At 47.8% G+C, this 13,340-nt stretch overlaps 1 protein-coding gene across 1 annotated transcript in view; it reads right to left on the bottom strand.

The window, feature by feature from the left end:
* NXN (nucleoredoxin) overlaps positions 1 to 8,023 on the bottom strand; it is a 98,654-nt gene extending 90,631 nt beyond the window's left edge. Inside the window, exon 1 of the mRNA XM_065418459.1 lies at positions 7,706 to 8,023. Within this exon, the coding sequence (XP_065274531.1) occupies positions 7,706 to 8,023 (318 nt within the window). The remainder of the gene's footprint in view (positions 1 to 7,705) is intronic.
* Positions 8,024 to 13,340: the final 5,317 nt, after the last annotated feature.

The following is a 13,340-nucleotide window of genomic DNA, read 5'->3' as shown; positions in this document are numbered from 1 at the left end:
TGTAAACCAACCCTCCAAAACTCAGCAGCTGTTTATGCAAACAGATAACAGGGTGATGTTAAACCAAAACCCCTAAATAAAAACAAAGACACAGACCAACATCTCTCTCCTATGTTCCACTGAGCAGCTCCAATCATTATCAGAAGGCAAATCAATTAGCAACAGCTGCCGACAGCTATCCAAAACCAGGCCTGAACAGCTTAACTGGAGGATATCTATTAAAAGTTAAATACCCCAAATCACACAAAGCACATAATGGTTTTATTCTTGAGCAAACGCACAATATCACATTCCATGGCTCAGAATGAGGCGTAATGCCATCCTTAATCAAAAGGTCTTCCGATGTCCAGACGTTTGCTGATTTCCATTGCACCCTTACATCTCCTGCTTGAAAGACAATGATTGCTATATATTGACGTTATTCAAATTCAGTTTGTTGCTGCAAGTACCACCAATTGTTATATCCTTGGTAACCACAGCATTAGCATTATCAAATTATTGTGGTAGTAGAAGAAGAGTGCCTGGTATCCTAGATACCGACCATGCCACTTCTACCAATAACACAGGGTTGAGATTATGTCTTGATTTTGGGGGTGTAGGAATTCTAGTGCTGGGGGGAGTGAGGTTTGCAATATTTATTAATGATGCGTCAGGAATTTATGGTGGGAGGAGCAATCTCTTCTGTGCACTCCACATTTTTTTAAGATGAGAGAAAATTCATTCACTGTCAAATATTTCAGCCATATTGTTCAGCTTTGTTTATTTGGGGGTGGGGGGGTGTGTAAAGGGTTAGATAATGCATGTGCCATTATGTAACATCTGTACAAGACCTACTGGTATTAAACTGGTATTATTCCAATTATCCCAAGGACAGGCAGCAACGGCTACTGTCGAGAAAAAAGAACCCAAAGCAATTTCTGGGTTCTGTTTAGAATGTTGCCAGATGCACCCTAAGTAATTAGGGTGATGGCTGCTACAGAATAACCTTAGCGACATGGGGTGGAATATTCACCTAGTCATAGTTAAAGTGGCTTGTTCCAGTAACAGTTAATCCAGAAGTTTCACATAAGAACATAACTGATTTCAGAGGATTATAAATGTTACAGCTGGCAGCTGTAGGACTTCCTTAGTTTGATGAAAGGAAGGATGGCCCAATGCATAGGGCGCTAGCCTAGGACTTGGGATGCAAATTCAAGTCCCTGCTCCACTTCAAACTTTCCATGTAACCTTGGGCAACTAACTTGTCTCTCTGTGACTCAGTTCCCTATCTGTAAAATGAGATAATGCTACTTCCCCACCAGGGCGTTGTGATAACATTAAAATTTTGTGAGGATTAAAGATTGTGTAGATGCTCTGTTACAGGGGTTGGATAAGTACCCAAGACCGATCATTTGTTTAAATTTATAAGCGGTAAACATCCAGAACCATCAGTGTGTTGCACAGTCATTACCAACCACCCAACTTGGATGGATCAAAACACACACATTTAGCCCCATTTCTTTTCCTTAAGAACTGTCCATTCTATGCAACAGCCTGTCCTATGTGAGATCAGTCATATTGTCTGGCATACTGCACAAGTACTATTTTATCCTTACAATCGTTATTTATTATTATTTTATGGCACCAACAAATACACTAAGCTCTTTACAGAAAATACAAAACAGAAAAACAAACTCACCACTGGCTGCCGCCCCTTTGGATTTTTATGTTTCTTTTGTACTTAAAAATCCAAAAAACAAAACCCATTCAGCATTTTCCTTCCAATAACAATAACTTTAAAAAGAAAATTTTGCATCTTCTGTATCTCTGCCAAGCTCACTACAAGGCACAAAGAACAGGAGTACTTGTGGCACCTTAGAGACTAACAAATTTATTAGAGCATAAGCTTTCGTGGGCTACAACCCACTTCTTCGAAGTACACAAGTACTCCTGTTCTTTTTGCGGATACAGACTAACACGGCTGCTACTCTGATACAAGGCACAAGATTCTTCCAGCTAGCACATTCTAATTCCATATGTATATAGGTCTAAACGAACACTGTTGGTTAATAGTCAACATGGATAGTGCTGGTGAACACATCGGCTTCAGTACACATACCAAACAAGGTCTGATCCTGATCTCATTTAAATGTAAGAGTAAGACAGAACTTTGCACTGATCTTTTGAAATGTTTTAAAAAACTTGTTTTACCACGACTATTTTCTTCTCCCACTGAGCAATGATCAAAATGTAATGCTAATTACTCTGCACGTTTACATGGACCCATCTCTGTAGCAATACTAGTACTGGTATAATGAGTCCACCCTGGGTGTTCAGAAAGGACCCCAGATATCTCTCTAACGAACACAAAACCAGGACCCTAGCTGTTCTATTATTTGTTGTGAGCAGCTGAAACTGTGCTACAGGCTTTACAGAACAAGACATAGTCTCTGCCCCGAAGACCTTACAATCTTGGCAGTTGAGTCAACTACTCATAAAGAGGATAGACTCAGGTCTAAGGCACTAGACTGTAACTCCGAGGGTCCAGGTTCAATTCCCAGTTCTGCCACACACACCTTATATGACCTTCACCAAGTCACAATCTCTCTGCGCCTCCGTTCCACATTTGTAAAATGATCTTTGTCTGCCAAGCCTAGACACCTCTCTGGGGCAGTTGTCTCATTCTGCATGTTTGTACAGCCTCTAGCACAATGGGTCCTTATCTCAATTGGGGCATCCAGATGCCATGGGACTATACATTTTCTAACAAAATTAGGGCCTGCAAGGTACTGCACACATGCTAAGTGCCTTCAGCTCCCACTGGTGTAGAATCGGGCCCCTGTAATAAATGGTACTTATGAGAAAAACAGAAAGTTTGTGCATTTCTGGATGAGTCACATCATTAAACCTACTATTTAAAAACCCGCCTATTAGACCAGGAAACTTTTAACCATCTGAACTAGAGGTTATAAATCTGCTGTTTAGAAATTTTATATCCTGTCATAATTGCCCTTATAACTTACAAGTACGTTCTCCGTTAGCCATAGATTAAACTTTCTCCAAAGCTACATCACATCTGTTTAGTTTTGAAAATATACAGCACAAGCTTCAATTACTTCACATGCCACACAAAGACAAGCCAGAATAGCTCAGGGTTTCTTGGGGTAAGATTTTCATATCCAGTAATCTTTTTATTTAATGTTTTCTCACAATCTAAGAGATGGGAGGTCAAGTCAATGCCACGTCCCACTTTTACAGCTCCCCCACAATCTAAATATATTAAAGGGGAATTGTTGTTGTGTTTTTAAAGAAAATATGCCAGATGTAATTCCCACCAGCTAAAAATTCTCAGTTTTCTGTAGGGAAATGCCAGCTACTAATTGGAACCATCTTCCTCTCATGCACCAATAGGAAGAGGAGCTGCAAACTGCCTGGAAAAGCTGATGCTAGAGATCAGGGCCGGCTCTAGGCACCAGCAAAACAAGCTGGTGCTTGGGGCGGCACATTTTTAGGGGTGGCATGGCCGGCGCCAGAATGCCGCCCCTGCCGCCCCTAAAAATGTGCCCCGGCCACCCTAGCTCACCTCCGCTGCTGCTGCTGCAGCTCGCGCGCTGCTACTCGCCCTCCCTCCCAGGCTCTCAAACCTGGGAGGGAGGGGGAGCAGCGGGGCGCGAATCAGCTGTTTCGCGCGCCGCGGCCGATCGGGATCTTCCCCTCCCTCCCAGGCTCTCAAACCTGGGAGGGAGGGGGAGATCCCGAGCGGCCGCGGCGCGCGAAACAGCTGATTCGCGCGCCGCTGCTCCCCCTCCCTCCCAGGCTTGAGAACCTGGGAGGGAGGGGGAGACTCCGAGTGGCCGCGGTGCGCGCGCCGCTTCTCCCCCTCCCTCCCTCCCTCCTAGGCTTGAGAGCCTGGGGGGAGGAGGCAGGGCTGGGGATTTGGGGAAGGGGCGGAGTTGAGGCGGGGCCGGGGGTGGGGTAATTAAAAAACGGGGGGGGGGGGGCGGCCAAAATTGTTTTAGCTTGGGGCGGCAAAAATCCTAGAGCCGGCCCTGCTAGAGATAACTTTTCAAAAATTGGAATGGGAATTGGAACTTCAGTTTCTCTAAAGGATGAAGCTGCCCTCCCACTCCATCTTGTTAAAGAAGGCCGTGATCCTGCGCGCGCGCACACACACACCCCCACACACACACAGGCTTAGCTTTATGCACAAGTAGCTCCCCTGACTTCGACGTGCAAGAACTGGGGACTTCAATGGGACTACTCAGGTCATCACGTTAAGCCTGTTGTCTATCCATTTGCTGGATCAGGACCTTAGTGATAAGTTCGACAGCAGATGAGTGCAATTCAGAATTCTAGGTCCCAACACGCATCAAATTATATTTGGGAAGAGGGCATCAGACTTGCAACCCAGACTCCACCGGACTTTCTCTTTACAATGAAGCTTTCACCTAAAGAACAGAGAAGACTCCAGCCAGTGTGGAATTCAAAGACCCTTAGCGGAGATAGAAGAGGGCTGTCTGGTCCTAGGTGCATGGTGACAGAGGGTTCCTGAATCCAAACACTGAACTTCAACCCTGGAGCCAAACACCTTTAAGAGGTTTGAAATCTGGATTGGATGCCTTGCAGCTCAAGCCAATCTGGAATTTATAGGTAAGAATTTTAATCAAAGCCCAGCTGGAAGTCTTCAATTGGGAACCCGCTCCCATTCCAAAGTGCACAAACTTATTTTTTTCTTCTGTAAAGAGTAAACAACCACTGGTGTAGAGGAGCCTCTCATCACAGGGCACAGAAGTAACCATCACTTTCAGATACTCAGGTGTAGTTATATTCTAAAAAGATGCCTAAAAACGACACTGCAGGGCTCCTTATTCATTTGCTCTCAATGGCTTTCAGAGCATATTATTTTTAGCTTTGTAAAGAGCAAATTTTCTTATCTGCCAGTGCTGCATACTCAAACCAGAATCTTCAAATCCAGTCTTGGACATTCTGCCTCTCACAAACTCCAGCCTCTGGGTCTGTCAGTGTTTTATTGTCTGATCTTTTTAAACTGCTCGGGATATGGACTGTCTGCATCTTGGACAGCATCAAGTATTTCATCCGCACTTAAATAAACAGTGGTAATTAATAGCGCCATTTGAATCCAGTTGATGTTTTTGTTGATAATTCATAATGCAGGCTAGAATCCCACTCACATCCCTGGAGCTGAATTGGCTCTGTAAAACTAACAATAACCAAGGGCCCAGTCCTGTAATCAGATCCCTTAAACCTGCACAGAACCCCAGTGAAGTCAATTTACCCCATCTAGGTGCCACTGTTTGCCAATGTGCCTCAAATTCCAGGTCTGGGGCTTGGATTTTTAATACTAAATTATATCTGCTCACTTCACTGGCAAACACAGCCAGGAACTAAGATGTTTATCAAGAAAATACCATTTTTATATAATGACTTTTCTAACTCCAAACACCCACACCATAATTCCTCCCTTTCCCCTTTCCACACCACTTATGGAAAGTTTACTTGTTGCTTATATATGAAAAACATAAACATTCGGTGCAAGCAAAGATTCTGTCCCACTCCCCTAATGAAGGGCAGTGGATTTTATTTTTTCACATATATGCAATTTGATAAAACATTATTTACACATCCCTCCTAGATATGGCTTATAAGTTGACATCTGACTTAAACACAGCAAAATCAGCAGTAGGCCTTGATATTAAAAAACATAAAAACATTCCTTTTTTACACACCATCTAACCTTGACTTGTTGGATCATAAAAGCCAACACAAACCAACAACCGCCAGTACTTTGAAACTGTGAAATGTTATACACATGCATTAGTAATTCCCACATATCAATGACTTATCCAAGGCCTTCTCTACACAGAAACATGCACCAATTTACTTAAACCAGTGCAATCCCTCGTGTGGACATTCTTATTTCAGGTTAGCTGAGACCTGTTTCTAATCAACTTCAGCTAAGGCCAAATAAGTCTGGTTTAAACTAAACCAAGAGTACCCACATAGACTCTGACATCAGTTTAGCTAAATCAGGTTGAAATCATATCTTAAAGTGGTGATGACTGTGTATAGACAAGCCCAGAGTCTGAAGAGTAACCCTGTGCCAAAGTGATGGGCAATTTTAAATATTGTCTAACCTTACAACTAACTCATTCAGATGATTACTCTAGGGTTACAACTATGAGCGTGTCAACCAGTTTTACTGACTAGACGTTTAGAACAATTTGTCTGCAGCCACAAATTCAAACCCTACAAACTGGGAGTTTAGTAAATGTTATTTTACACTTCAGATGTGTCTCTCGCCCACTAAATGCTGTGGGATGTTCTACTGACCATACTGAAATCGTATGCTATGTTTTTCAGCGCAGTGATTTTCCAGCATTAAGACGGTAGGGATGCAAAACATTAACTGTGGTTTTATACACGAGTTCCATTTTCCTTTAACAAGAGGGGCTTTTGAGGGATACGGCACTGCATGGGTCACCCCGTGGCATTGAAATCACTCCATCACCCTACCCTCCTCCTGCCACATCCATGTACAAAGGGAAACAAAGAAAGGATCCCTTCCTCCCTTCCTGAAATCCCACATAGATAGATGTGAAGCTTCTACATTCCTAAGTTTAAAGCAGGCAACTCCCATAGACCATTATGGTGGTGTCACATTTGCAACTGTCCCGAAAGCAGATGCAGCCAAAACTAGGAGGGAGCTTTGTCCAAGTGCCCAGCCCCCCAGCCGTTCCCCCAAGCGGCCCATCCACATCTGGAGTAAACCAGGAAGGACAGAGACTTCTCTTCTCCCCACTAGCTCTCCCAAGAGCCAGCTGCACCCCCGGGCATGCCAGGGTCCAGGGCAGGCTCCCAGCTCCCATGCAGGGGGTTGCCCGGACTGCACCCCGGGGAGGGGGACAGGACAGGGCACCTGCTCGCAGGATGTTGCAGCCCCACCTGGACGGGGCTCTGCGGGTCCCCCAGCCGCGGCGACCAGGCCAGGCTCCGCACAACGGGGACCCCAGAGAGGGGCTGCTGCCGGGCCAAGGGGCAGGAGGAGCCGCGGGGGTCCCCTCAGGGCAGCACGAGCCCCACAGAGACCTGGCTCCCGACAGAGCTCGGGCCGCTGCCCCCTCTGGGAGCCGGCTGCTCGCTCCCCCCGGGGCTGCTTCCCGACAGGCGGCGCCAGCCCCGGCTCCCCTCGCCCCCAACCCCCTTCCCCTGGCAGCCGCACCCCTTCTTCCTCGGGGTCCCTGGGCCTCTGCGCCCCCCCCGCCAGTCTCAGTCTCCCCTCACGGCCCCCCAGTCCGGTCCCCCCCCTTCAGGGCCCCCCGCCCGGCCGGGCCCCCCTCGCCGCCACCCTCCCTCCTCAGGATCGTCCCCCCCCTCGCCTCAGACCCCCCCGGCCGGTGCCCGGTCCCCCCCTCGCCTCAGCCCCCCCCCCCTCCCCCGGCCGGTGCCCGGTCCCCCCCTCGCCTCAGCCCCCCCCTCCCCGGCCGGTGCCCCGGTCCCCCCCTCGCCTCAGCCCCCCCCCCCGGCCGGTGCCCGGTCCCCCCCTCGCCTCAGCCCCCCGGCCGGTGCCCGGTCCCCACCTCGCCTCAGCCCGCCCCCCCCCCCAGCCGGTGCCCGGTCCCCCCCTCGCCTCAGCCCGCCCCCCCCCCCAGCCGGTGCCCGGTCCACCCCCCCCGGCGCCCGGTCTGTCTCGCCCGGGCGCTCTCACCTTGCGGCGCTTGTCGGCGAAGGGCAGCGCCAGCCAAGGCATGGCCCGCACGGCCTCCTGCCACTGCTGCTGCTCCTGCTCCGCCGACACGAAGACGATCTCGAGCCGCTGCGCCCCGGCCCCGGCCGCCTCCCCCCTGAAGCGCCCGTAGAAGGCGGCCAGGCTGGCGCCGACCTGCGCGCAGGGGCCGCTCAGGCTGCAGCCGAAGTAGAGCCCGACCAGCGAGACCCCGCGGGAGGCCAGCGCCGCTACCGCCACCTCCTCCCCGTCCGGGGCCACCAGCACCTCGCCCAGCACCTCCGCCAGCGCGCCCGCCATGCCCCCAGCGCCGCCGGCCGCCTCCGCTCCGCCCGCACCGAGCGAGCCGCAGCCAGCGCCGGCGGAGCCGAGCCCTGCTCTGCGCCCGGCCTGCCCGGCAGGGGGCGCTGCCGCACAGCACGGCCCGCCGCCGCGGGACGGCCGAGACCGCGGCTCCCTGAGCCTGGAGGGGCTGCTGGCCGCCCGCCCCCGGAGCCTGGCAGTCACGGACCCCACAACCCAACCCTGCAGCTGGAGAGCAAAGGCACCCACCCCCCCGGGACCCCGCCAGCCCCGGCACCCCCAACCCACCCCCGGGATCCTCCCAGCCACGGCTCCCGCAAACCCACCCCCTGATCCTGCAGCTGGAGAGCAAACCCACCCACCCCCCAGGATCCCGCCAGCCCTGGCACCCCCAAACCCACCCCCTGATCCTGCAGCTGGAGAGCAAACCCACCCACCCCCCGGGATCCCGCCAGCCCCAGCACCCCCAACCCAGCCCCTGATCCTGCCCACCCCACCTCCGAGATCCTCCCAGCCACGGCTCCCGCAAACCCACCCCCTGATCCTGCAGCGGGAGAGCAAACCCACACACCCCCCGGATCCTCCCAGCCACGGCTCCCCCAAACCCACCCCCTGATCCTGCAGCGGGAGAGCAAACCCACACACCCCCCGGGATCCCGCCAGCCACGGCACCCCCAATACCACATCCTGATCCTGCAGCTGGAGAGCAAACGCATCCACCCCGGGGGATCCTGCCAGCCACGGCTCCCCCAAACCCACCCCTGATCCTGCAGCTGGAGAGCAAATGCACCCACCCCGGGGATCCTGCCAGCCCTGTTGAAAGATGGTTAAGTTTAGGGCCTTGATCCTAAAGACACTTGGGCATGTGCTTAACTTCACTACAATTAGCAATCCCACTGAAACTACTCACACTAGTAAAATTAAGCACGTACATATGTGTTTGCAGGATCAGGGCCCCGACTAAGTAATTTAGATTTTTATGTATATAAATTGTAGTCAGGAAAGAGCCAAACAACTAGGCAAACCCTCATGAATGCACATTTAAATTACCTGAAAGTTAACTCAGCCAGGTTACCCATCCTGTATTGTTCTCCCAGGGACAAGCAGCTTCAGTTTGGCCCCAAACTTAAATTGTGTGTTACCAATCTTTCACAAGGCCTAACAGCAATAGGAAATGTTTCCATCGTTTCTTTATAAACTCCAATGAAAACATTTGATTTTTAAACAAATATTTCTCTCTTGCAGTGTTTCAAAAACAAACACTGTTGTACTAAGACTCTAAAAGTGAAACTTACGTAATTGAATTATATTGTCCATCTGGCAGAAATGCAAAATGGAAACAAAGCATAAACAATGATATCCAAACTGTGCTTGAAAAATTACTTCTCTTGTAGTAATCCAAGGTCTGATCCTTGTAGTCAGATCCCTGGGCGTGCACAGAGCTCATTGCAGGACTGGTGAAAATTGACTTAAATGGGGCTGTGACATATTGCACCAGGGAAGAATCTTCCCCAAAGTAACAGAGGGTCCTGTGGCACCTTTAAGACTAACAGAAGTATTGGGAGCATAAGCTTTCGTGGGTAAGAATCTCACTTCTTCAGATGCAAGTCCCAAAGTACTAACTAGAAACATAGGTCAAGAAATAACCTGATTTGTCTTATTCCGCTCCCAGGGTTCCCTACTGCGAGGTGCCGAGCACTCTGGTCCCACCAGCAAAACCTCTAAGAATGACAATAGATCAATTGAGTGAAATGGGATTACTCACGCAAGTACATTTAAACAAGAGTGTCAGTATTTACAGGATTGGGTCCAAAATATGGCTTTTGGTGCCTAGTTTTAAACTCCCAATCCCAAATCTGAAAATGTTGGCCTATCCATATAATGTCTGTGTACAAGTATCTTTCTCTGGACACACAAAGAGATATATAGATATATGTAGCTATACAGACTCAGATATAGGTGTATATTATACAGCACATCCCTTTCCATTTGTAAAATGCACCTGAAAACAGTTTTAAATTCTGCCAGCTGCTGTAAAGGACACCCTTAATTTAATGATGCTTCATTTGGCTTTTCATCTGGATTTACAGTGTTGTTGCTTTTTATTATATTTAAAATTGTTGTGCTGTATCCAGAACACCTCCGGGGATATTTTATAAATAACATTATTATTAATTATCATTACTATTATTACAGCATTACAATCTCTCTTTTCCTCTGCCAAGACCTGCTCCCCAGAGATGGTTCAAAGCAAGATATGTTTTGTCTTGTTTTTGTTTGTCCTGCCTTATTTAGCTAGTCAGGCTCTTCAAAGCAGGGAACATGTTTTTTAATGTACAGTCCTGATTCACAGACAAATCTGCAGTCCGATATAAGCTTTGTAAGAACAATAATATTTTTTCTCTCAGTCACAGTAAATTATTCAGCAAGTGAAGTTATGATGCTCTGCAAGAAATACAGAATGAATGAACAGCTGTTTCTGCTTTCTGTGCTTTAAGAATGAAAAAAGTTAAACAAAAACATAACTCTACTCACATGAGTAAAATTATGCAAATGCATAAGGCCCTGATTCTGCAACGTGAATGGACCCTGTCCCCATACAGAGCTCATTGCAGGACCAGAATATATGTCACTAAACTATCATGACAGAGAGCGAGAGAAGAAACAGGGAGCCAGCCAAGGGCTTCTAATACACTTATTTCCTGTCTTTAAAGGGATGTGGCCAACTGACGTTTCCAAATTATTATTTACAAATTCCAGCCGACTTGAAATAGTTTGTCCTGAATTTTTCTTTAAAAATATTTGTAAAAGTGGATCTGCACTCCTCTTGACGTTCATAACAGGTCTAATCATAATAGGTCATTTCAACCAGCGGGAAATTGACTATTTACCTGAGTGTACAAGGGAGACAACAGAAACGGACTATACACAAAGTTCTGTCAAATGCAAAAAAGGGAACAAACTGGGAAAAGAGAGGGAAATAATGTTTATCCCTAACTTCTTTCACTTCTATTAACCTGGGGTGTTGCCTGTAACTAGTGAAGGTACAACAATTTCAGACACAAATATGAATTTCAAATAGATGGTGCTATGGCTGTAGTGATATAGTAAAAAAAAAAAAAATGTTAGGACAGTTAATGATGCTCTAGTGACATCTAGTGGCTACAGGCAGCAATGAATTTGAGTTTACAGCCCAAGCATTAAGGCAACCTGAAATGCAATACCAACAACCATTTTGGCAAAACACAGTGCCTCCTTAACACTCCCACTTGTGCCTAGAGACTGCACAGGCTTCGGCTCAGGCCTGGCCATACCATTTGTGAAGAGACAAGCTGCCAGAAAAGGGAAGGTGGGGTTGTGGAGAGCTAGGACAGGAAGGAGTAGCCACAGAGAAATAAGCAGAGAGGGGCAAAGGGGATCTGTTGGTGGCTGAGTAGCGGGAGAGGTCAGTAGGAAGGTAATGTGAAGAAATTAAACACAGATCTTATCAATATGTAAATATTTGTAAATGACCGTATGAGTATCTTACTATTACAGAAAGATCCAAACCAAAATCCCAGAGCCAAGCAACCCCGACCCTTTGGGAGATTAGGATCTGGAGAAAGTAAAACAAAGATTTATGCCTGTCAATTTATCCAAATGAAATTGAGGGGGATCAATGGCCTCAAAAGGAGGCCGGACTGGAGAAGAAACTAAGATAGCCAAAAACCAGGGAAATGTTCAGGTTGTTTGGTTTTGGATTTGGGGTTTTTTTAGGTAGCAGTGGCTAAATCACCATGATGCCATAGATTAAAAGCAGATGCATAAGAGAATTTACCATGGAACTTAAAGAAAAGAAAACCACCGTGCTGGACCTGATTTTCAAAAAGGCAGAAGTCCAGGGTCATGTGGAGAAAATATGTATGCAAATACAAGCCTAATTTTCATACAAAATGCATAAATGGATATTAGAGCAAGTAGGTGTTCAGTATCATGAGCAATTCACAGGGATTGCAGGTGCACGTTAGGTGAGAAATTGGCCCTAAGCTTCTACCCTTTTGAATATCAAGCTCAATGTTCTTTTCCCTCCTTTTCCTTTAGTCTTCCTATTTCCTACTTTTCCTCCCATATCCTGCTGCATCTTGTTTTCCTTGTTGTTTTCCCTCAAACTATTTTTCATCCTTTGTGTCTCCATTACTAGGTCCTCTGAAACCCTTTCTTCCAGATGTCCTTATTTTGTGATTCAAGTTTTTCTCCCTATCCATCTATTTTTACCTCCAGGGTACATCTTCACTGGTGATGGGGGTCACAGCACTGTTGCAAGTGACAAGAACCTTTTGGAGAATAAGCAGATAACAATCAGAGGTTGTCTCCATCCCGTGTGGGTGAGCTGGTAGGTTGCAAGTAGGTTTTGATTTTTTTCGTGCAGCTGGGCAGCTGTTAGTCCCTGCTCCAACTTCTGTGTGATGGCTGCACCAGCATCCAGCATTTCAAAGGCGACTTGCTTGTCATATTGCTGGAGGTGTTTTTTGCCCAAGATCCTGGGAACAGGAGGCAGCAGTGAAGCAGTTAAAAGCTTAGGTCCCGAGGAACAGCACAAGCTGCAGGATGAACTCCAGTTCCTGAACTGGAGTTCAGGAACTCCAGTTTCTAGGAAAAGGCAGGTGTTAGTAATGGGAGATTCGATTATTAGAAATGTAGATAGCTGGGTCTGTGATGACCGGGAGAACCGTATGGTGACTTGCCTGCCTGGTGCGAAGGTTGCGGATCTCTCGAGGCATCTAGATAGACTTATGTGTAGTGCTGGGGAGGAGCCGGTGGTCGTGGTACATGTAGGTACCAATGACATAGGGAAGGGTAGGAGAGATGTCCTGGAAGCCAAATTTAGGCTGCTAGGGAAGAGACTGAAATCCAGGACCTCTATGGTGGCATTTTCAGAAATGCTCCCAGTTCCACGCGCAGGGCCAGGTAGGCAGGCAGAGCTTCAGAGTCTCAATGCGTGGATGAGACGATGGTGTAGAGAGGAGGGGTTCACGTTCATTAGGAACTGGGGAAACTTCTGGGATGGGAGGAGCCTATACAGGAGAGATGGGCTCCACCTAAACCAAAGTGGAACCAGACTGCTGGCACTAAACATTAAAAAGGTTGTAGAGCAGTTTTTTAAACTAGGAGATGGGGGAAAGCCGACTGCTGCAGAGGAGCGTGTGGATCGGACACAGACTTCCCTTAGGGGAGAGTCTGATGATAGAGAATCTCCAGGTTATAGTCAGGAGCAGAGGACTGAAAAGTATAATGTAAGGGCCGGATCAGATGATAAACAGCCACATAAAAAAGA

Source organism: Emys orbicularis, chromosome 17 (assembly GCF_028017835.1).
Source record: "Emys orbicularis isolate rEmyOrb1 chromosome 17, rEmyOrb1.hap1, whole genome shotgun sequence".
NCBI classification, from domain to species: Eukaryota; Metazoa; Chordata; order Testudines; family Emydidae; genus Emys; species Emys orbicularis.
This window is presented reverse-complemented; position numbering and strand designations above follow the sequence as displayed.